Source organism: Rhodotorula toruloides, assembly GCF_000320785.1.
Source record: "Rhodotorula toruloides NP11 unplaced genomic scaffold Scaffold25, whole genome shotgun sequence".
Taxonomy (NCBI): Eukaryota; Fungi; Basidiomycota; class Microbotryomycetes; order Sporidiobolales; family Sporidiobolaceae; genus Rhodotorula; species Rhodotorula toruloides.
In genome coordinates this window covers 240,404-261,151 of record NW_015622985.1, presented here as the reverse complement: position 1 = coordinate 261,151, position 20,748 = coordinate 240,404, and the positions used below count along the sequence as shown (strand labels likewise).

The 20,748-nt window shown below is 61.7% G+C and overlaps 10 protein-coding genes across 10 annotated transcripts in view; 7 read left to right on the top strand and 3 right to left on the bottom strand.

Annotated features, from left to right (window-relative positions):
• RHTO_04115 (transformer-2 protein) overlaps window positions 1–667 on the bottom strand; it is a gene marked incomplete at both ends in the record, with an annotated part of 1,090 nt that extends 423 nt beyond the window's left edge. Inside the window, 4 exons of the mRNA XM_016417783.1 lie at window positions 38–173; window positions 238–321; window positions 416–541; window positions 596–667. Of these exons, the coding sequence (XP_016270942.1) occupies window positions 38–173; window positions 238–321; window positions 416–541; window positions 596–667 (418 nt within the window). The remainder of the gene's footprint in view (window positions 1–37; window positions 174–237; window positions 322–415; window positions 542–595) is intronic.
• A 271-nt stretch (window positions 668–938) lies between these two features.
• On the top strand, window positions 939–2,210 carry RHTO_04114 (60S ribosomal protein l18; the record flags this gene model as incomplete). The annotated part of the gene is made up of 5 exons (XM_016417782.1): window positions 939–953; window positions 1,371–1,457; window positions 1,530–1,906; window positions 1,978–2,032; window positions 2,169–2,210. 5 exons carry the CDS (start codon window positions 939–941, stop codon window positions 2,208–2,210), a joined length of 576 nt encoding a protein of 191 aa, XP_016270941.1.
• A 263-nt stretch (window positions 2,211–2,473) lies between these two features.
• RHTO_04113 (uncharacterized protein) lies at window positions 2,474–5,517 on the top strand (the record flags this gene model as incomplete). Its single annotated transcript, XM_016417781.1, has 14 exons — window positions 2,474–2,647; window positions 2,770–2,896; window positions 3,081–3,404; window positions 3,512–3,548; window positions 3,614–3,752; window positions 3,812–4,080; window positions 4,232–4,277; window positions 4,336–4,382; window positions 4,442–4,655; window positions 4,715–4,798; window positions 4,852–4,862; window positions 4,938–5,006; window positions 5,086–5,284; window positions 5,491–5,517. 14 exons carry the CDS (start codon window positions 2,474–2,476, stop codon window positions 5,515–5,517), a joined length of 1,767 nt encoding a protein of 588 aa, XP_016270940.1.
• A 162-nt stretch (window positions 5,518–5,679) lies between these two features.
• Window positions 5,680–7,460, bottom strand: RHTO_04112 (GDSL family lipase; the record flags this gene model as incomplete). The annotated part of the gene is made up of 7 exons (XM_016417780.1): window positions 5,680–5,944; window positions 6,009–6,154; window positions 6,213–6,586; window positions 6,645–6,717; window positions 6,780–6,853; window positions 6,909–7,079; window positions 7,199–7,460. 7 exons carry the CDS (start codon window positions 7,458–7,460, stop codon window positions 5,680–5,682), a joined length of 1,365 nt encoding a protein of 454 aa, XP_016270939.1.
• A 1,887-nt stretch (window positions 7,461–9,347) lies between these two features.
• Window positions 9,348–11,613, top strand: RHTO_04111 (transcription factor; the record flags this gene model as incomplete). Its single annotated transcript, XM_016417779.1, has 2 exons — window positions 9,348–10,875; window positions 10,940–11,613. The coding sequence occupies 2 exons, from the start codon at window positions 9,348–9,350 to the stop codon at window positions 11,611–11,613; spliced, it is 2,202 nt and encodes a 733-aa protein (XP_016270938.1).
• Window positions 11,614–12,237: 624 nt separating this feature from the next.
• On the top strand, window positions 12,238–13,381 carry RHTO_04110 (NmrA-like domain containing protein; the record flags this gene model as incomplete). The annotated part of the gene is made up of 3 exons (XM_016417778.1): window positions 12,238–12,277; window positions 12,365–13,191; window positions 13,253–13,381. The coding sequence occupies 3 exons, from the start codon at window positions 12,238–12,240 to the stop codon at window positions 13,379–13,381; spliced, it is 996 nt and encodes a 331-aa protein (XP_016270937.1).
• Window positions 13,382–13,558: 177 nt separating this feature from the next.
• RHTO_04109 (S-formylglutathione hydrolase, carbohydrate Esterase Family 1 protein) lies at window positions 13,559–15,264 on the bottom strand (the record flags this gene model as incomplete). The annotated part of the gene is made up of 8 exons (XM_016417777.1): window positions 13,559–13,611; window positions 13,674–13,793; window positions 13,900–14,261; window positions 14,362–14,422; window positions 14,493–14,567; window positions 14,650–14,690; window positions 14,751–14,795; window positions 15,119–15,264. The coding sequence occupies 8 exons, from the start codon at window positions 15,262–15,264 to the stop codon at window positions 13,559–13,561; spliced, it is 903 nt and encodes a 300-aa protein (XP_016270936.1).
• A 171-nt stretch (window positions 15,265–15,435) lies between these two features.
• Window positions 15,436–17,684, top strand: RHTO_04108 (SET and MYND domain containing protein; the record flags this gene model as incomplete). Its single annotated transcript, XM_016417776.1, has 9 exons — window positions 15,436–15,550; window positions 15,605–15,730; window positions 15,790–15,968; window positions 16,025–16,180; window positions 16,237–16,264; window positions 16,319–16,452; window positions 16,521–16,902; window positions 16,965–17,093; window positions 17,152–17,684. The coding sequence occupies 9 exons, from the start codon at window positions 15,436–15,438 to the stop codon at window positions 17,682–17,684; spliced, it is 1,782 nt and encodes a 593-aa protein (XP_016270935.1).
• A 313-nt stretch (window positions 17,685–17,997) lies between these two features.
• On the top strand, window positions 17,998–18,820 carry RHTO_04107 (uncharacterized protein; the record flags this gene model as incomplete). The annotated part of the gene is made up of 4 exons (XM_016417775.1): window positions 17,998–18,203; window positions 18,279–18,346; window positions 18,403–18,514; window positions 18,580–18,820. 4 exons carry the CDS (start codon window positions 17,998–18,000, stop codon window positions 18,818–18,820), a joined length of 627 nt encoding a protein of 208 aa, XP_016270934.1.
• A 520-nt stretch (window positions 18,821–19,340) lies between these two features.
• On the top strand, window positions 19,341–20,580 carry RHTO_04106 (lipase B; the record flags this gene model as incomplete). The annotated part of the gene is made up of 4 exons (XM_016417774.1): window positions 19,341–19,409; window positions 19,464–19,989; window positions 20,047–20,428; window positions 20,490–20,580. The coding sequence occupies 4 exons, from the start codon at window positions 19,341–19,343 to the stop codon at window positions 20,578–20,580; spliced, it is 1,068 nt and encodes a 355-aa protein (XP_016270933.1).
• Window positions 20,581–20,748: the final 168 nt, after the last annotated feature.

The following is a 20,748-nucleotide window of genomic DNA, read 5'->3' as shown; positions in this document are numbered from 1 at the left end:
CCCCCCCCGCCGCCGCCCCACCTGTCTCCGTACGCACCTCCACCACCCGGCGGCCTGCGAGCTGCGAACTCGTCGTCCCCGAAGCGCTTCGGACCGCGGTACTCGCCCGGAGTCGGGTCGTGAGGGCGGGTCGTGGCGGAGAAGTCGACACGGAGGCGGCGGCCATGCAGTTCCTGCGCACGTCCATACTCGCGTTAGTGGAATAAGGGAAATGCAGAGAAGAGCGAGGCGACGCACCATGCCGTTCAGCTTCTCGATAGCCTTCTCCGCATCCGCAACACTGCCCATCGTGACGAAGCCGAATCCACGCGAGCGGCCGCTCTGTGCGCACACAAAGGGAGCCGAGTTAGTCCTGACCCGACTCCACCTGCAAGCGAACCCTCCGAGGCGAGTCTGCGAGTGAAGCGAGACGCACCCGCTGGTCGTAGACGACGATGGCCTTTTCACACCTCGCGACGCGGGCAAACTCTTCGTAGAGGTGGTTGTCGCCAGTGCGGATGGAGAGGCCGAAGACGCCGAGCACGTTCGAGGGTTCGGGAGTCTGCGCGAGTTGGGTCAGCGAGCGATGAGGGAGGTGAGTTGGGAGTGGACGCACGGGAGCGTTGTGCGGTTTGGGCGGGGGCGGGGGTGCGCTGCGGCTGCTGCTGTCCCTGTCGTGTCCGTCCATCGCTGCCTGGGTGTACTCGAGTGGTGTGCGGGAGCGAGAGGTCAACGAGGACGGGAGAGAGGCGCGCTCACTCGCTCGCTCGACTCGCAAGTGGTTCGCTCAAGTTCCCAGGGTGTACTAGAGTAGTTACAGTAAAGTACTAGCCAATACAGACGCTACAGTAAGCCGTGCGAGGCGAGTTTTGATTGCGCCTGGCAAAGTCGAGGTGCGCTCAGCTTGCCGCTGTGGCCTTGCTCCCTCGCGACTCGTCCAACCGTCAGACTCGTCAACAATGGCAAGTCGACTCGTCCACCGCTGCACTCTGCTCAGCCCAGCCACCCCAACCCGCACAACAACCGCCGAACGAGCGCCAGCGGACGACTCCACCGCGACCACCGCGAGCTCGAGTTTTAGCCCCACCCGGCAACGCCCTCGCTGGCCTCGCGTGCACCGGACGAACGCACGGAACGGTTGCGCTGGAGTGGATCTGGAGGACGGGCGAACGAGCGAGCGGACTCGGTGGGAGGGGAGCCCACGCGAGGGCACGAAGGAGCACGGGGCAGGACCCGGCGGCGCGGGAGGCGCACGGCGGCTCGCCTCGCTTGTTGGACGGGCGGAAATTGTTGCAGGAAGGGGCTAGGACACAGCAGGAAACAGGCGGCACCGGTACGAGTTGAGGAGGACACGGTCGTGCTGACCTTCGCCTCGTTCGCTCGTCTCGCAGGGAATCGACATTGAGCGCCACCACGTCAAGAAGGGCAACCGTACGGCGCCCAAGTCGGAGGACCCGTACCTCCTCCTCCTTGTCAAGGTGCGTTGGCGGCGTTGCGAGGTGGGATCCGCGGGCCAGGAGCTGATCCTGGGTACACTCGTTCGCGTGCAGCTCTACCGCTTCTTGGCCCGCCGCACCGACTCGCGCTTCAACAAGGTCATCCTCCGCAGGCTCTACATGAGCCGCGTCAACCGCCCCCCGGTCTCGTTGTCGCGCATCGCCCGCCAGGTCTCCAAGTCGAACGCGGCCTTCACCGACAAGCACACCGTCGTCACCGTCTCGACCGTCACCGACGACGTCCGTCTCCTCGAGGTCCCCAAGCTCTCGATCGCCGCGCTCAGGTTCACCCGCACCGCCCGCGCTCGCATCGAGAAGGCTGGCGGAGAGTGCATCACCCTCGACCAGCTTGCGCTCCGCAAGCCCACCGGCGCCAACACCCTCCTCCTCCGCGGCCCCAAGAACTCGCGCGAGGCCGTCAAGCACCGCGGGTGAGTGGTTCCCCTCTCTGTGCGGGTGGGCCGGAACCTCGGAAACTGACTCTCTCTCGCCCGGTGAACAGCTCGGGTGTCAACCACGCCAAGCCCTACGTCATCAGCAAGGGCAAGAAGGAGGAGGTGAGTCCCGCACTTTCGGACGAGTATCTCGGAAGGGAGACCTGCACGAGCGTCCTCGCGGCCGTCGCATCCTCCGTCGAAGGCCTTCCGGGCACTCAACTTGAACAACCTTGTATTGACTCTGCCCTGTTTACAGAACGCTCGCGGTCGTCGCAAGTCGCGCGGCTTCAAGATCTAAGGTGCTCGCTCGTCCAGCAGGAAGAGGGAGAGAGGAATGCAGGACGGGACAGGCGCTTGGTCGTTGGTACGGTCGCAACGATGCTGTCGATTCCCACACGGCGTGGCTAGTTGAGAGGCTGTTTACGCGAGCGGGAGTGAGCAATGTCAACTCGCGAGAGAGAAACCAAAGTCGGGGTCTTCCTCGTCCGTGTCGCTCGCTCCCCTCCGTTCGGCCTGAGCAAGCGCTGCTACTCCTGCTAGCAAACACTCGCCACGCAGGCGATGCCGCTCGCCTCGCTCGTGCACTGGCTGAGCTCCACACCCGCCTCATCGACCCTCTCGACTCTCGCGCTCTGGGGCTCGCTCGCGGCGCTCGTGGTCGGGCTGAGAGCGTGGAGCAAGGGCTATGTGTGCAAGGAGGAGCGTGGGCTGGCTGCGAAGACGTTCTTGCTCACAGTGCGTCTCTTGCACCTCCTCGAACCTGGTTGAGGCGATGAAGCGGTTGCGGGCTGACTAGGGACTCGTGCGCGCGCAGGACGCTTTGATAGGCTCGCAACATGCCACTGATGCGCTTCCAGGTCGCGACTGTCCAGCTGCTTCTCCTGCAACTCTCCCTGCTCTTCCTCGGAGAACTCGCCTCGCACTTCCTTACTTCCTCGCACTCAGGTCGCTTGAATGCGCCAGCGCTCTACTTGAAGGACCTGGGTGAGCACTGCGCGACCGTTCGAGCGCATGTGCTGAGCGAGCGGGACGCCTTCGACCTCGACCTCCTCTCCTCTCCTCGCACAGACCTCTCCTCCTCGGCTCTGCCTCTTGCGGGGGTTGAACCAAGGTTGAACGAACATCTCTCGACTCGCTCTTCACACTCACACCAACGCTCGTCGCGCAGGACCAGCTACCATGCGCAAGATTTCGCTGCTGGCTCTATCGCTAGCTTTCTCGCTCGTTCTTGCTTCGCCTTCGCCCGCTTCATCGCTCGATCCAACGACACCCGTCACTTCGACTCTCACCGCCTCGCCAGCGACTCTCGCAACGCAAGCGACGCTCTCAACATCCTCGCGACAAGCACAGGTACCGCAGCTAGATCAGCCTGTCGAGACGCAGGCTGCTCGAAGCGACAGTATGGTGGAGCGGTCGAATGAGGCGGTGGACGGCGGTGACGGAGAGATGAAGCGGATGGAGGAGGTAGCTGGGGTGGAGAAGCGGTGGCAAGGTGAGCAGGCGCTTCTTCCTCGACGCGCGGCTACGCCCACTGCCGCTGCCACGATGCCGCTTCTCGAACATCAAGCGATTTGTTCACAAGTTCTTCACTGCTCGCAGGCTGGCAAACTTCGACGTCGACGGTCTGGGTCACCAAGTAAGCCGTCCTGCCATTTCGCGTCGCTGACACCGCAAGCTGACGTGCGTCCACCTTCACATCAGCACGCAAGACGTCCCTGCCGAAGTAACCATCTATACTACGTACGGCGAGCCGCCCATCGTAGATGGCGGAACGATTGTCGAGACCATCTGGAAGGGCCAGTCGACGCTGACTGTGCCAGGTCCTTCGTACCTCACCCTTGTACGTCTTCAGCCTGAACCCGACCCTAGATTCTACTGACGCTTCGCTGCATCCGCCAGACCTTCTACCCTACTGCTACGACTTACTCGACTTCCCGCACGACCATCCCGACCGCAACTCGCACGAAGACCGCCTCACCCGCCGCAGCATCCGCTCCGACTTCGACGGTCTGCGCACCTGGAGACGCGGATGAGAAGCAGTTTACGGGTCTCAAGCCGACGCATGATCAGTCGATTACGCTTTGTGAGTTGGATGGCGGCAGAGACGCGGCATCTAGTGCTAAGGCTGTTGCTCACGGTCTCCCCCTGCACCACGCCGACTCTCAGATGTGATCGCAATCTGTGTGTTGAGCTCTCTCTCATTCCTGCGCACGGATAGAGCTAACTGTTTGCCCCTTCGCCTCCTCCTCCTCCTCCTCCTCGCGCAGAGTCCGTCCAGCCGCGCTCCTCCCTCCTGACTTTGCTGACTTTGGGGCGCAGCATCGTCGGTATTGCCATCGGCTGGAACCTCTTCATCCTGCGAGACGTGCGCCATTGACTCGCTCCTTCAGACATTTCCTTAGCCTTACCCCCTCTTGCGACAGCTTCTCTACCCCCTCAAGGTCTTCACCGTCGCCGTACACGAGATGGGGTGCGTTCAAGTCCTTCCAACCGCCCTCAAAGCCTAGACTGACCGACTCGCTCTCGCAGCCACGTCCTTGTCGCTATTTGCCTGGGCTACCGCATCGGCGTCCTCTCGATCGACCCGAAGATAGGCGGCTTGACTCGCGTCGTCGTCCTCGAGAACCGCGAGCACCCCCTACCGATCGCTGCTCTTCCACCCGGCTACTTGTTCAGCATCATTGTGGGCGGGGTCTTGACGTTCTGCGGGTTCGATACGCTAGCGAGCAAGATTGCCAGCTTTGTGCGCCGTCACCTCTCCTGAATCCCGCTCTTCGCGAGAGCTGACCCATCTCTACGCAGATCGTTGGACTGGGCTTCGTCGCGGTCTTCCTGCGAGTCGAGGTGCCGGCGAAGATCATGACTCTTCTCGCGCTCGGACTGATGGTGCGTCTTCCTTCACTTGTTCCGTACGCACCCAGTTGATCGCTCCCTTACAGATCGGCTTGTGGTGCGTTTACGTCGACCTCGTCGAAGCGTAAGAAGGTCAACTTCTCGAGCTCCTTCTCTGACATCCCGCTTGCAGGTTCGTCGACCACGCATGGGGCTTGCGCTTCTTCATCCTCTTCCTCGGAGTGATGAGCAGCTTCTACGTGTGAGTCGCTCGCCTTCTCGCCTCTCTTCTCCTGCGACTCGTTGACCGATCTGACGATCCCCTTTCCCTTGCCTCGTAGCCTGTGGGACGTCGCCGACGACGCCTTCTTCGCCAAACAAAACCCCTGCTGCCCAAGCCTACACTTCGAAGCCTTCCCGCGCCTCAGCCCCGGCATCTGGTCCATCATCTACATCACGCTGTCGTTCCTCCTCTTCGTCGGATTCATCCTTGCGGCGCTGGCGACATGGAAGCAGAGTCCGCATGCGATGTATTGCCAGGTGCGTCGGCGATGGGCATCATTGTGCGAAGGCTTGTTGGGCTGACACGTTCTTTGAGCAGGCTCAAACGTTCCTCCCGTACGTTTCGCCGCATTCCCGCTCCTTCTGACAGTCGCTGACACATACTTTGCTCACAGGACTCGATGACCTGTCGCTTTCGACCCCTTCCCGCTCACTCCCATCCGTCGCCGCCTCCGCTGAAATAGACTCTCTTTCCTACTGTCCTCACGTAACTCTCACCCGTCTGGGCACGATGCGATGCGATAAGTAACAACCTAAGTGTCTGTTCTGTTTTTAGGCGAGGAGAAACCATCTAAGGCGAACGAGAGAGAGGGAAAGAGACGACAGGATGAGGGGGACCAAACTTCCGACAGAGTCTAACCGATACAAAAGGTCTAGCAGATGGAGAGATAAGTCATGAGCGACGCAAGCGAAAGTGCGAGAGTAAAGGAAAGTGTTGGCGCCGTCAAGAACGAGGCGGAGGAAGCGATCTGAGTTGGTGAAGGAGTCGAGGTGCCGGTGCTGCCACTGAGGGTGGTGGCGGCTGCATCTGATCCGACGGCGGTGGCGCTGCTCAGACCCTTTTGTGCGAGGGCGGTCGGAGTCGCCCCCGGAGCGGGGTTGCCTGCGACGACTCCGTTCATCTTTTCCGCCATGAGCCTGCGCACGCGAGCCTAGCGTCAGTACGCAAACTTTGAAGTAGAAGGGACGAAGCTGGACGCACTGGTGGACCGTCGTGACGGGATGCAGCGTGTCGAAGTAGAGGAACTGGTTCGGGTTCTTGCAGACCTTGCCGTTCGACGAGGAGTAGCACGGCTTCGTACCCGCCGTGATGCCGTACAAGCTCGGCGAGTTGGTCATCGAGCTCCACTGCGAAGCGAGTGACCATCAGTACCCGTCTTGCGTAGGAACGGACGGGCAAACTCACGAGTCCCGCCAAGTCGAACCACAACGCATTCCCACCGTTGACCTCCCCCTGAAACGCCGTCACAAAGGTCTTGAGCTCCTCGTTATACTGATCCGCCAGCGCCTTGAGCGCCGCAAGCGCTTGAGGCTGCTGACCCGGCGGAGCAAGCGCCTGCATAGCAGGAACGAGGTCGAGTTGCGGAATCCCGACAATCAGGAAGTCCGCTCCGTTTGTCTTTGCGGCGACCGAGGGATCGTAGGAGATTGATCGAGCGTAGGAGGAGAGGGCGGCGGTGTTGGCTGTCACGGCGGATTGGGCGAGGGAGAGGGCCGAGGAGGAGAGGCCGGAGGAGAGGGCGGCTTTCCAGATTTGCGCGACGGGGTTGATGCCCGAGTCTGTTGCGTATAACCTCAGTGGGCGGGCCCGAAAGACGAGGTGAGGGAAAGAACGGACTGAAGTAGAAAAGGGTCCGTCCCGACCCGACTGCCGCCTTGCCGTTCTTCAAGTCCGACAAGAACGACGTGACCTGCCGCGCAAGGCCGTCAGCATAACGGGAACACTCTTTGCAAGAGACGGAGAGTTGCGCACCTGGTCTTGGGTAGCAGGCCATTGAGATCCCGTTCCAGTGAGCCCATTTTGTACGACCGATCCTCCGTACGCGTCTGCGCGCTCCTCATCAGTACCACCTCATTACTGACAAGGGAAGCCGCCACGCACAGTCCAGCAACTTGACCCCCTTCCCATTCTGCGGCAGCGCCGGCTTCGTCGAAGTCTTGACCATGTACTCGACCGCGACCGGTCCATTCGAGTACCTCCCTCCGTACTTGCTGTACGGCTCGTACTGCCGAAGTGAGCCGGCATATTGGGGTGCACGAGCGTGTGCGTTGTCTGTCGGAATCTCCGCGTGAAGGGGAAGGGGAGAGAGGAAGGGCGGGAGGTCAGCGAGCGGTTCGTGGGGGTAGCGCAGCCTCCAATGCACGCAGTGGAAGGAGGAATCGTCAACGCACCCGTGTAAGACGCGCCGAACGCGACGAGGGAGGAGTAGTAACTCGCTCCTGCCGCCCTCCGCTCCAACGACTCGCTCGTCTTCTCCCCGTCCCGACGTGCTACTTCCCGGCCAGAGCTACGTGTCAAAACGTCTCCTGCAGCTGCGGCGGTCGAAAGGGAGGAGGCACCGGCTGTCGGAGCGGCAGTCGGAAGTGCGAGGACGGGGGAGGAGGGGAGCGAGAGCGAAAGAGCGAGGACGACGAGTCCAGGGAGGCGGACCATCCTGTCCAGTCCACACGCGTCTGTTCGACTCGAGCAACAAGCAGTCAAGCAGCAGAACGACGAGGAAGAGGAGAGTCCAACGCGGCGGCGAAGGAAAACCTCCGACCCGGCACGCAAGGGGCCGGCAGAACGTCCAGCGATTGGATGATTGGACAGGCCTCGAACTCGTTGCGGAAAGAGAGGGAGGAACGTTGACCTGGAAGAGCACGTTGCCTGTTCTGCGAGCTGTTCTTTACGAAATGGCGCGAGGGAGCGTGGAAGGGATCGGCGGAAGACGTGCGAGGAGGAGAAGGGAGCAAGTTGACGAGGGGTGAATGCGCAAAGATGAGGCTGGGCAAGGCTGAGGTCGAGCAAATTGAGTGAGGAGGTGAAGGTGGAGCGGGAGGCGGCCGCTGAGGCTGAGGGCGAGAGCAAGGTGCGCCTCCTCAGCCTGACCTTCTCAGCTGGAGGAAACGGCGTTCTTCGAGCGGTGTTGAGAGACTTACCGGGGCTGCACCTTCACCAGGGTGTCTAGATACCTCTTACTGCCGCACGAAAGCCGGAGATGCGATAGCAGGCGGCCGAAGAGCCAGACGCTCTCCCTTGTCGCCTCTCTTCCACACTCTCACGCTCAGCAGCGTCAGGTTGAGGGCTACGCTCTTGCCAGTCTTGTCCTTGGCGTAGGAAACGAGCTCCAAACACTCCAGTGATGATGAGGACAAGGCTGGGATGCTGCTCTACTCCTTCTCTCGCTCCGTCAACTGCTCGGGTTTTGCCTGCACCCCGCTCTGGTTCAGCATAGACGGAGCGATATCCATCTGGGAATTCCTTTCACGAGCTAGCCGGCGCCGTTGATCTTCCTCGCGACGTTGGCGTTGGTGTTGATAGCGCGAGTGTCGGTGAGCGCGAATGAAAGAAGCGTGGCATATCCGGAGGAGTGTCACTCCTTGGCACGTTAGGTTAGCTCTCTTTTGAGCTGTTCGTTCCAAGGGGTTAGAGTCGCGGAAGAATAGCGGGATGGGGGATGTCGTACAGCGGCGGAAGGGTGAGAAGGCCGTGGGTAGAGGGCGCGGACGGCGTTACAGCAGAGCGAAACAAACACATCATCTATACACGACGAGCTGAGCGGGGGGCAGAGGGGATAGAGCGGGCGGAAGCAAAGTGCGTACCCGTCAAGTCGAGCTGACCTTCTCAGGCAGAAGGAAATGCAGTCGCACGACTCGCACGACGCTTGCTAGAGCTGCCAGACCTGTACAGTGCGGGAGCAGTACGGAGCACTCGCAGGCAGCAGCAGAACGGGGCGAGAAGCCAGGCGGTGTCCCTCTTCCCTCCTCCTCTCTCCGCCACACCACAAGGCTCGTCAACGTCGCGCTGAGAGCTTCCGATGATACAAGCCCACTGTGCGAGCTAGTCATGGCATCGGACACACGCCCCCGAGAACCAGCTCGACGCCGCAAAGCGAGGGGAGGAACAGCGGCGAGTTTGCGAGTTGGACTGGAGTCGGGTGCTCTTCCGGACCTTGTTCCGCGCTTGTGCCTGCTTCTGCCTCTGAGGCTGTGCGCGTGCTGCATGCTCCAGCGTGCAGCAGATCTCCGCTCGCCCTGCAGCACGAGTGCGCTCCCTCTCTCTCTGTCGACGCTCCCCTCGCACGAACACACGCCTTGCGGGACCACTTGCGAGAAAGCGGTGCTCCGCGTCTGTTCTGACCTCGATCAGGTCGACCTCTCGGACTGGGTCGCGCACCGACAACCGCGCTCTCCGCCTTCACCACTCCTCCCACTCGCCTCCCCGCTCGACCCACACACACACAGACACACTCGCAGGAGTAGTGTCCATGGCGCAGACACACGTCCTGAGTCCCCTGCCCGTGCACCTGCGTGAGTTTCGTCGTGCAGCCCCACTTGGCTGATGCTCCTTCGATCCGCTTCCCCTCGTTCGCCTGCGCTGACCCTTGTTTGTCCTCCTGTGCGTGCGTGTGTGCTGCGTACTCGAATGGACACAGACGACAGCTCGTTGGTGTCGGCACTCGGCGGCCAACTCTCGCCCTCGCCTTGGTCCCGCTTCCTCTCGCCCTCGCTCTTCTCCCAGCGATCCACTCCCGTCCCTCAACTCGCCGCCGCCCCTTCGCCGCTCAAAGAGTCGACCGTCGCCGCTCCACAGCCAGACGGGGGATGCGGGCTCTTCACTCACGCGCGCGAGATCAACCCGTTCGAAAAGAGCTTTGCGGTCTTGGATCCCGAGGCTGTTGCCGGCGCACTGGGGAGGGCGGGGATGGGCGCGCATGGCGGTCCAGCGGGAGGAGAATTGGCGCTGCAGCTCCCTCAGGGACGGCCGAAGCGCAAGAGGGCGTTGTCGAGCCCCGCAGTCTTCACGCCCGGCGGATCGAAGGCAGGAGCAGGTCAGGCGGGCGAGGCGTTCATGAAGCAGGCCAAGCGGCCCGACTTGCGTCTCGTCGCAAAGGACAGCGGCATCGGCATGCTCGACGAGTCGTCTCCCGCGGCGGCAGCGGCGCCTTCGACGTACTCGCTCCGCTCGTCGAGCAACTCGTTCGACTCGACTACTGGCTCGTCTCTCCTCCGACACCGCCGCGGTCAGAGCCTCACCAACTCGCCCGAGACGTCCATCGCGCCGTCGCCCTTGTCGGACAAGCTCGGCGCGGCGACAGCGTTCGTCCCCGCCGACTCGACCTTCACCCACTTCCAGCCTCAGCCCGTCCCGTTCTCCATGCCTGTTGGTCAACCACCCGCCGCGTACCCTGACCCCTCCCTGTTCGCACCGACGAGTCTCGCGCCGTCCTCGCTCGGCGGACCGGACGTCGTCGCCCCTCTTCCCTTCACCGCTGCACGCCCGCCCTTCGACCCCATGCAAGTCCAGATGACCACCGTCGCCCCATTCGGCGCATACGAACAAACACACATGCAGTTCGTCGCGCCGGGAATGGACGCCGCGTACGCTTTCGCCAACCCGCTCGCGAACCCTCCACACCCTCACCACCTCGCATCGGCTCCCCTCGCGCCCATCCCGCACGGTCACTATCTCCCTCCCACGCACCCGGCGCTCGCACGACCGTCGATCCCGCTCGGTGCGCCCGTCATGCCCTCCGCAGCACCACCTCCTCCCGCCGCGCCAAAGACGACAGGCAAGAAGAAGTCTTCTGCCGCTGCTTCGTCCGCTCATGTTGCACACTCCACGACCTCCGCCTCACCACCCACGGTCGCCGGATCCGCCTCTCCCGCCTCCGTTCCCGCTCCCTCCAAGCCACCAGGCAAGAAGCGAGGACGGAAGCCTAAGAATTGGGACCCTACGCTCGAGCGGACTGTTGAGTTGGACCCGGAGGAGAGGGAGAGACAGAGGAAGTTGGCGCTTGAGAGGAACAGGATTGCGGCGAGTAAGAGTCGGAGGAGGAAGAAGGAGAGGGTCGAGTTGCTTGAGACGGGTGCGTCCGCTTTCTCCTCTTTCGGCGTTGTGGAAGGATGTGCTGACGACTTTGTGCCGGGCAGCCTCGAGCGACCTCTGCAACCGCAACCTCGCCCTGCAAGCCGAATGCCGCGCCCTCCTCTCCGAAGTCCACTCCCTCCGTTCCTTCCTCTCCCAGTCCCACCCCGAAGGTCTCTGCACCTGCCAACACATCAACGGCTACCTCGCTCGCGAGCGCGACGGGGGCGGGATTCCGGCCATCTTGTACGGGGCGGGAGAAACGCTCGAGAGGGATTATGCGCGGCCGCCAAAGTGGGGTGCGGAGGATGATGCGTTTGCGGGTGCGGCGGTGGAGGCGTTTGAGGCGGGTGGAGCGATGGCGGTAGGCCAAGGCCAGGCGGGGAGGAAGAAGGGCGGAAAGGCTGGGTCGGCGGCGAGTCCGGCGGCTGCTGCGACGGCGAACGGAGCAGGAGAAGTGCACGACACCGCGGGAGTACTCGACATGCTCGCACCCGTTGTCGGACCAGCGCAGGGCTCGATCCCGCTCAAGGCGCCCACCACCGGCGGGTCCGGTTCGCCGAAGAAGCAGGCGCCGCCCGCGGCGAGGAGGACGTCGTCTCGTCGCGCTGCTGCGGCGCACGAGTCGGAGGATGAGGATTCGGAGATGGAGGACGAGGACGAGTCGGAGGAGGAGGAGGCGATTGAGTTGAAGAGTAGGCGCGCGAGGGCGATCGCTGTGCGCAACAAGAGCGGCTGAGCGGTGGAGGACGACATACACGCATCAATCACCGCCGCTTTGCCCGCTTTCTCGCCCCTTCGCCTCGCCGTCCACCAACCGACGACTTCTTCGCCTCGACAACTTTCTACCCTACTACCGCTTAATCTCGACCCTCTCTTCTCTCGGCTATCTATGATCGGTGCTCTCCTTCACCAAAACACGGCAACCCCTTCTTCACCTTGTGCATACCCTCGACTCGAACCTGTACCCTCTCCCTTCATGCTGTCCATGATTCCCCTCTTCCGTGCCCAGTACATACCTCTCTCTCTCTCTCTACGTCGTCGTGCTCCTTGTTTTCGTTGTTCCACCACCTGCTCACCTCGATTTACCCCCTTCGTCCTTTCTCCCCTCGACTTACCCAAACAACCCAAGTAGACACTCTTTTCGACCCTTCTTCTGGCTCGCCTCGGCGCTTGGCCCGCTTCATCTTTTGCGCCTGGAACGAAACACGATTCTTCCATTCCCTACACGCATCGTCACGTCGTCGCTGGCGTTGTCTGCCGAGGTCGCCTCCGGAATTGCTCTTCCGTCAGCCGGCGACGAAGGACGATTCTCTCTCTTCGCCTCCTCACCTCGCTTTCCTGATTCTGTTCGCTCGTACAGATGGTTGAAGGACCTGTTGTTTGCTTGGTCGGGGCCACAGGTGCGCACGTTCGCTCGTCCTCCTCCTTCGTCTCCTGCCCCCACATGCTCATCCGACGACTCTCCTCCTCGCTACATCGCTTCGCAGGCCTCGTTGGGTCCGCGCTCCTCACCACCTTCCTCGATGCCGTCACCTCGCACCGTATCGGCACCCTCCGCATCCTCACCTCTTCGCCCGACTCGGTCAAACTCGTTCCAGCGCGCTCACATCCCTCTGGCCGCGTCGAGATCCATCAGATCGCCTATGTGATTCCCGACACGCTCGACAAGGCTTTGAAAGGAGCCGAAGTGCTGGTGAGCGCGATGGGAGCGAGCGAGAACGGGCAGGGCAAGTACGAGGAGAACAAGCAGAAACTCCTGGACGCGGCTGTCAAGGCCGGTGTCAAGATCTACGTCCCGTCAGAGTTTGGGACGGACCATACGAAGCCTCCTCTGCAGGAGTACGTCCAGTCGCCCATGTTTGCGAACAAACAACACCACCATCGCGAAGCGGAAGAACGCGGTTTGCAAGTGCTCGCTTTCTACAACGCCTTGATCATGGAGATCAGCTTCTCCGACTGGTTGGGCATCTCGACTTCTTCGCCCGACACGAAGTGGACGATCCCTCGACCTTCGCATCCAGTCGCCTTCACTTCCCTCCGCGACCTCGGCCCTTTCGTCCTCTCCGCCATCCTGCAGACCCACTCCTCCTCCGCCACCCCAAGCGACGTCTCCGCGCCCATCCCTTCGGGCGTACGGATCTACTCGGACCTCAAGACGTTGGATGAGGCGGCGGACATCTGGGAGCGAGTTGCAGGCGGGAAAATCGAGCGCGCGTACATCGAGACAGAGGGCTTGAAGCAGAAGTACGAGGATATCAAGCCGACGCTGGCGCCGGGAATGCTGGGTCCTGCCATTCCGCTGATGATCTCGCTCGTGCGTCCGTTTCCCTCTCAGGCGAGCTTACCCAGCTGACTCTCGCTCTGCTCCTCGACAGGGCGGCTTTGACTACACCAACGACAACGCGAATGCGCTGCTCAACACAGGCGACTTCAGCTTCGAGCCGCGGACGATCGAGGACTTTCTGTCGGAAAAGGCGAAGGAGGTCAAGAAGGCGCTGGCGTGACGGACTATCTGGGGCGGACAAGCTGTTGAATCCGGCCTGTAAGGCGCTCTCCGGTCCGTTCGCAGTCGTAGAGCACTAGAGGGCTTGAGTAAGGGGTCTTCACGGTCGGGTTTCGACTGAGCGGGCGTAAACGGCTGGAGGCCTCGCTTTTTACATTGCTGCCTTCTCTTCTACAACTCAAAGCTTCCCAGCCGCATTCTTGAGGATCTGAGCATGGAAGCGGATGTGAGCTGCGAGAAAGAGAAGCAGATCAGCAAGTCTCGACGAGATAGACGTCGGAAGGGCAACGCACCCGGCGCAAAGGTCGAGATGAAGTAGTAGCTGTGGTCGTAGTGCTCGTGCAGGTTGACCTCGACGTCCTTGGACGAGAAGCCGGCTGCGTCGCGGGCGGCGATGAAGTTCTCGGGGAGGACTGCGCGGATGCGACATGAGAGTCAGCGATATCTGCTCGACAACGATCGGCGCGTCGCCGAGGAGCATGGCGCCACGACCGAAGCCCCGAGGATACGCCGACTCACGCTGCTTCTGCTTGTAGAAGTTGTCGCCCGTTCCAACATCAACGAGGATCTTGAGCTCCTTGCCCTTGACCTGTCCGATCAGCTCCGTTGCGTCATACTCCTTCCCCTCCTCGACCCCGCCGCTCAAGTACCCCTCGAACGCCTTCTCGCCCCACTGGCACTTCGTCGGGTTGGCGATCGGAGCGAAGGCCGAGGCGGAGAGGTAGGTCGTCGAGGGGGAGGAAGAGAGCAGGGACTTGAGGTAGAGGGTCAGCGCGCCGTGGCCGCCCATTGAGTGCCCGAAGATGGAGGAGCGGGAGAGGTCGAGCGGGAGGGAGAGGGAGGAGAGAAGCGAAGGAAGCTCCGAGATGACGAAGTCGTACCTGCCAAGGACGTTGCTGGTAAGTTGCTATCCGATATCTTCATCCCAGTGCGGTCGAACCCATTCCGATGCGGAAGAGACTGCAGCCGGATGCGACCCACATGTTGTAGTGCTTGCTCCACGGCTCCTTCGTCGCGTTCAAGTAGAAGCCGGCAGCGGTACCTTCGTGCAATGACTGCGTCAGCTTGGCGAACCTTCGAACGAGCTGAAAGCCTGTGATTCGGCAGCTCACCAAAGTCCCAGTCTTTCTCCTCTCCCTCGATGCCGGCGCCGCGGGGCGACGTGTCGGGAAAGACGAGTGCGATGCCTGCGAAGAGAACGCAAGCCTCAATCAGCGCCACACAACCTGGTTTTGCGCGGAAACCGAAAAGGCGAACGGGCCTACTCACCTTCAGCGGCAGCGTCGCGAAGGAAGCCTCCCTTCCACGGCCTGCAACAGGGGGAGGTCAGCACTGCAAGCTACGTTCGGGTGCCAAACTGGAGTACGCACGCCGTGTCCTCGGTGCAGGTCAAGCCGGCGAGGTAGTAAAGGACGCTGCAAGGAAGGAAGGGGCGGCAAGTCGTCAGCTTGTCTTCCTGGCCTTCACGAGTCTTCTCTGCGATCAGTGAAGACTCTCCGACCACGTTTACTGCACAATGCAAGCGTCAGTCTCGTGTGCCGAGATTTGGCGAAGCAACCGTTCGTCTCGCGTCGAGCCCGCCGCCGGAACGAGTGGAAGTCTTCTGCGCACCTTGTACAGCACTTCAGCTGCTGCCAAACGCCCTGGCAGCTCGTTCCCCGGCCCTCATCTCGCTTCCGCCCCTTCTCCTCCCCCACATCCCGTCACCAACGAGCGAGCCCAGCTCAGCGCGACTCACGGGACCTTCTGGCCATCAAGCGCTTCCTTCGGCACGAAGACGTTGAACTGGGTCTCGAGTCCGCCGAGCGAGGTCGACGTCGCCTTGAACTTGCGGATCACTCCGTCGAACGAGTAGTTCTCGGCGACTTGTTCGGGGGCGGGCATGGCTGTGGTGCTGTGAGTGGGTCCTGGAGATAGCTATAGATCTTCTGAGCGATCTAGCAAGCCGGAAGCAGCGGGAGGTGAACAGGAAGAGGCAAGAGATGTGGGTTGGCCATCGTCCGCGACCTTGTGTCTCACCCACTGCTAGACCGGGCTGCAGGACGCTTGGCTGGCATGAGCACGAGCTGGGCTGCTTTAAAAGCCAAGCGCGCGGGCGCGAGCGGCTCTGCGGCGTCTCCCTCTCCTGCTGCTGCTCCGAAGACTGATGAGGAGGCAAAGCGGGATGAAGGTGCGTCCCTGCGCCATCTCAAGCACGCGTACTCTGCTGAAATTCCTTCGGTAGCCTTGCCGTCCGCCGGCACGTCTGCCACCGTCGAATATCTCCACCCACACCTCCCTTCCAACCTCGAAGTCAGACATATCTCGGGTCGAGGGCGAGGCGTCGTTGCGAAGGAAGCTGTCTCGCCCGGTGCGCATTGCTGAGCGTGTATCAACTCCCTTCCGAGCCTGACCCAACGCTTGATGCAGGGACAACCCTCCTCACGACTACTCCCCTCGTCTCGGTTCTTGACCAGCGCAACCTCCGCTACCGATGCAGCTTCTGCTTCCGCTCCGTCGACGACTTGAAGTCACCTTCGACGCAAGGAGGAGGAGCGACGACGTTGCAACAGTGCTCGATGTGTCACATCGTGCAGTACTGCTCAGCTGTTCGCTCTTTTACGTTCCCGCGCTCGTTCGAGATCCTGATGTGTCCCTTCTACAGGCCTGCCAGCGGCGTGACTGGCTCATACACAAGAAGGAGTGCAAGGACTTGCAGAGGAACGCTGCTGCGAAGGGTCGTCATGGCCCTCCAGACGTTGTACTGCGTGCTCTGAGCCGGGTGCTGTATCTCCGGGAGTCCGAAAGGGATGGGAAGATGGTACGTTGGGCTGTCCCATCTTGCTGAGTGACGGCTAACGCTCAGTCAAGCTGCAGTGGGAAGCTGTCGAATCGCTCGAATCGCGTACGCTTGCCGTCTCTGTTTCAATGGACCAGGATACTCATGCTGTTCGTGCAGATCAAACTCGCCTCTCCGGCAGAGAGCAAGAAGACTTCTTCCGCCTCTCGGTCTCGTTTGCATCCTACATCGGCCAGGAGCGGCTGAAAGAAGCGTGCGCGAATGCCGCTGCCGTTCTCGACCTCTGCTCACGCGTTCGTTCTCTCTCGCTCGGCTTGAGCGCGTGTAGCGCTTGCTGACCAGGGCTACCGCCGCGCCACAGTTCACCTCGAACTCCTTCTCGCTCACCTCGTCCGCCGACTTGTCCAACATCGGCGTCTCCATCTCCCCTCTGACCGCACTCTTCAACCACTCATGCCGCCCAAACGCCGTCATCGTCTTCCCCGCCTTCCCTTCCTCATCCTCCACCTCTCCCTCGCGCTACATGTCCGTCGTCGCCATCCGACCTATCAAGCCTGGCGAGGAAGTCGTCACGAGCTATGTCGACCTTGCGTTGACGAAGGAACTGCGGCAAAAGGAGGTGAAGGAGCGGTACAAGTTTGACTGTTCGTGCGAGGAGTGCAGGAGCGAGGGGATTGACCCGAGGGAGGCGCTGAGCTGCCCAAAGGCGGAGAACGGGTGTAAAGGCCTGATTGCACTTCCCGGTACGTCCCATCGATTCCTCAAACGCCTAACGGCTTCTCACGTCTCTCACGCCCCCACGCAGAGCGAGGTTCGGCCGTCTCAACCGTCACTTGCCCGATATGCGGATCATCTGCGCCCTACAAGGACGTCCACCCTGCTCTCGACGCCGCCAAGCTAGCCTACGAAGACGCTGAGCGAGCGCAGCACGAAGGTTCGCTCGATCTGTCTCGACACTCGTAAGCGGGAAGCTGACTTGTGCAAGTTCGCAGACGAGCGGACCGCCGTTGTACACCTTCAGCACATCATTGATTCGCTCACGACGTCCCTCACACCCGTCCCTCCCTTCGCTCCATCCGCCTACCCGCTCTTCTCGGCTCGTCAGCTCCTGCTCGCCCTTCACCTCGACGCGCACCGCTTCGAGCAAGCTATCGACACAGCAGCAGCCGCACTTGCAGGCGCTGGTCTGATCTACGCCTTCGGCCACCCCGTCCGCGCAGTCCTCCGCACGACCCACGCCCGTCTCAGCACCGTCCCGCCCGACACTCCCCCCGAAGACGGCGACGCCCAACTCAGATGGTGGCTCGACCTGGTGGCGCGACAGAAAGGCCGCCAGCTGCTTATCGCAGCGCATGAGGAGGTCGTGACGGCGTTCGGGACGGCGAGGATTGGTGGATCGTCTGTACCGGGCGGCGAGATGGGGCGGATGTTGACGGAGCTTATCGAGGACCAGGATCGAGGGATACGATTCTCTTCGATCGCGGCGGAGAACAAGCGACGGGCGGGCGGGCGAGTAAGGCGATAGAAACGGGTTCCTACGTGCGGCCTGCCCTCCTTTCCTCGCCATCCTTCTTCCTGCTTGCTTGGCAAACCGGCTGACTGTCGCTGAATTGCAGAAATGACGTAGACCGAGCGCATGCCATGCAGCATCACCAAGATGCTGCGCTTTGCGAAGGTCGTGACGCCGCGAAGGATAGGAGCTTCAACACGACCGAACTCCATCCTTCGACACTTCTCGCTTTCCTCTCCCTGCTTTCGCTCTCTTGCTCTCTCAGCTGGTGTATACCTCACACCGCGACGTCGACGACCGCTGGCTCTGCCTCCTTCTCTCATTCACCATGCTCTCGCTCGTGTCCCAACTTCTCCTGCTCGCCACACTTTCCGCTATTGCGACTGCCTCGCCCGTCAGGCGCGACACCGGATGCGACATGACGCCCGGCTCGCCGCTCATGGTGTGCCTCGGTTCTTACGCCTCGATTCCGCCAGTTCCGTCGGCGACGGCGAGCGCTGGAATGGCTGGGTCGTTGGCGGATGCGACGCAGCTGTGTGCTCAGTAGCGCGTATCTTCTCCTTCCACATATCGCCGTATAGGAGAGCTGACCTTTGCCATCTCTCGCAGCACACGAATCGCTAACTGCTGGGCGCGCGGGCTGTACTGCTCAGAATGGCAGCCGCTCATGATTGCCGGTACGCCATCCCATCCTTCATTGAAGCGGTGCCAAAACTAACAAGTACGTGTGCAGCCGACAAGGTGTGCTTCCTCGCCTCGAGCGCCTCATCTGCCTCGCAACCAGTCGAGACTTCCGTCTTCTCTTCCGTGACGGCCGAAGCTTCGCGTGTAGTCACCTCCATCTGGTTCGTCGAAGCTCTTCCTTCTTGCAGCACCGCAGGTCGCATGACTGACGCCCTCGCGATGACAGGAACAACGATGTCGGCACCGCGATCCCCTCCATTTCGCAAGACCTCGTCCCGTCAACCTCGTACCCCTCCGGCACACACATCAGCGCCAGCGCAATGAGCGGCGCTACAGGCGGCATGCAGACTGCCGCAGCGGACCGTTCGAATGCGGCTGAAAGGGTTGCTGGGCGGTCTTGGGACGGTTGGGCGGCGCTCGTTGCGGCGGCGAGCGTCGTTGCCATCACTACACTGCTGGCAGCGTAGAGATGAGGCGGAAGGGAGTCCGGGTAGGTATAAGCTGTGTCGGAGCTTGGGTTGCAGGTGAGGAAGGCAATTTATCGAGTTCACGCTACGCTGAACTTGCTCACACTCGCCAAGGTTGCTCCTTCGACAGCTATTCTGCACGTTGCGTTACGACTCCTTTCGCAAGCGCAGAACAAGTCACTCAGCTCGACGTTGACATCTCGTTGACGTCGTCGAGGTCGCCGGTCCCCTTCCCCCGATCTCTGTCTCGCGTCCTGCTTCGCTCCGCAATAACGGGCTTAACTACTGAATGCGGCTAACTTAAGGCTCCGACTGAGCTGTCTGCCCTCCCTCGTGCCCGGCCGGGCCACTGCTCCCCGTCCCCACTCGCTGATTTCGCGCCAGAGTCGCCGACCTCTCTGCCTCCTCCTCCGACGTCGCTTGCGAGCTGCTCGGCTCCTCGTGCTCCTTACTCTCTCGCTCTTCGGTCGCTGTCGGTTGTCGCCCGACCTTATAGCGTCTTGTTTCCGAGGGCGCCGCCATGCTTTTTCCTCGTTTCGCTGTGATCGCAGCCACCGCTATCGGGTTTGCTGGTTCCGCAAAGGCAGCGGTGAGTTTGCTGCCTCAACGAGTATGCATCGCAGGCTGACCAGACATCGCACAGCCTGTCACCGCCGCCTCTCTCGCCGTCCGCGCGACGCTCTGCGCAAGTCCCTCCGGCGACGCAGGCACCTACAGCCAGCCCTGCGACACCTACGCCCAGACAATCAACTGCCCGAACGGTATCCGCAACGCGACAGCCGGCGTCGTCCTTCTCGTCCACGGCACAGGTTCGACCGGCCCGGAGACTTGGGACAACGGGCCGTACATCCAGCTGCTGCCCAACGCTGGACCCGGATTCGACGTCTGTAAGATTACCTTGCCGGGGAGGAGTCTCGGCGACGTGCAGACGACGAGCGAGTACGTCGCTTTTGCGATTCAGCAGCTCGCTGCGCAATCGCAGACGGGCAAGGTCGGGATCGTCTCGCACTCGCAAGGCGGTTTGAACGTGCAGTGGGCGCTCGACTTCTGGCCGAGCTACCGCCCGCTCGTCTCGGCGTTTGTGGCGCTGGCAGGCGACTTCCACGGGACGGGAGAAGGTCCGCCTGCTTGTCTCGTCCTCGATGCAACGACCGGCGGCTGTGACCCTTGTGCGTCGACTTCGCTCTTCGGACGCTGCCTGACCTGATGTCGCCTCGCCGCCACAGCCGTCATACAGCAAAGCGTCGGGTCCAACTTCCTCAACGCGCTCAACTCTCGCGGCGGCGTCGCGCTCGTTCCGACCACTTCCATCTACACCATCTTCGACGACGTCATCCAGCCCGAGCTGATACCCGCAACCAGTCTACTCTCGGGCGCGACAAACGTCCGCCTTCAGGATTATTGCGGACCCGGCTACCTCGTCGACCACTTTGTCATCCCCTTTGCCAGCTTCGCCTATGCCGTCGCTGTCGATGCCCTCACTCGGCAGTCGACCGCGCAACCAGACTCGGTCCCGAAGACCTCGTGCGCATGGCTCCTCGACGACGTCCTCCTCAACAACTTCCAGCGTGGACCGACGATCCTGCGAGAGGCCGTCACCGATGCATCGTGCGTTCTTGTATCTTGCTTCTGTTGAGTGCCCTTGCTGACGCTGGCAACGCCCAAACAGGGCGGTCATTACCGGTCCCAAGGTTCTCGAGGAGCCGCCTCTCAAGCCCTACGTCTGCGCTCGCGGCGACGCGACGACGGGCTGCGCGTAGATACAGTCTCGACGACCACGACGAGGCTCTTGTCCAGTCTGCGAAGTAGCTACACGCTCGTTCTTCGCCGGCGTAATAACTTATTCTGCCTCCTCCCTCGCAATCCCTCGGATCTGTAATCGCACAGCCCTTCTTGTTGTTTTCCTGTAGCTCGTGTTGGACCGTTAC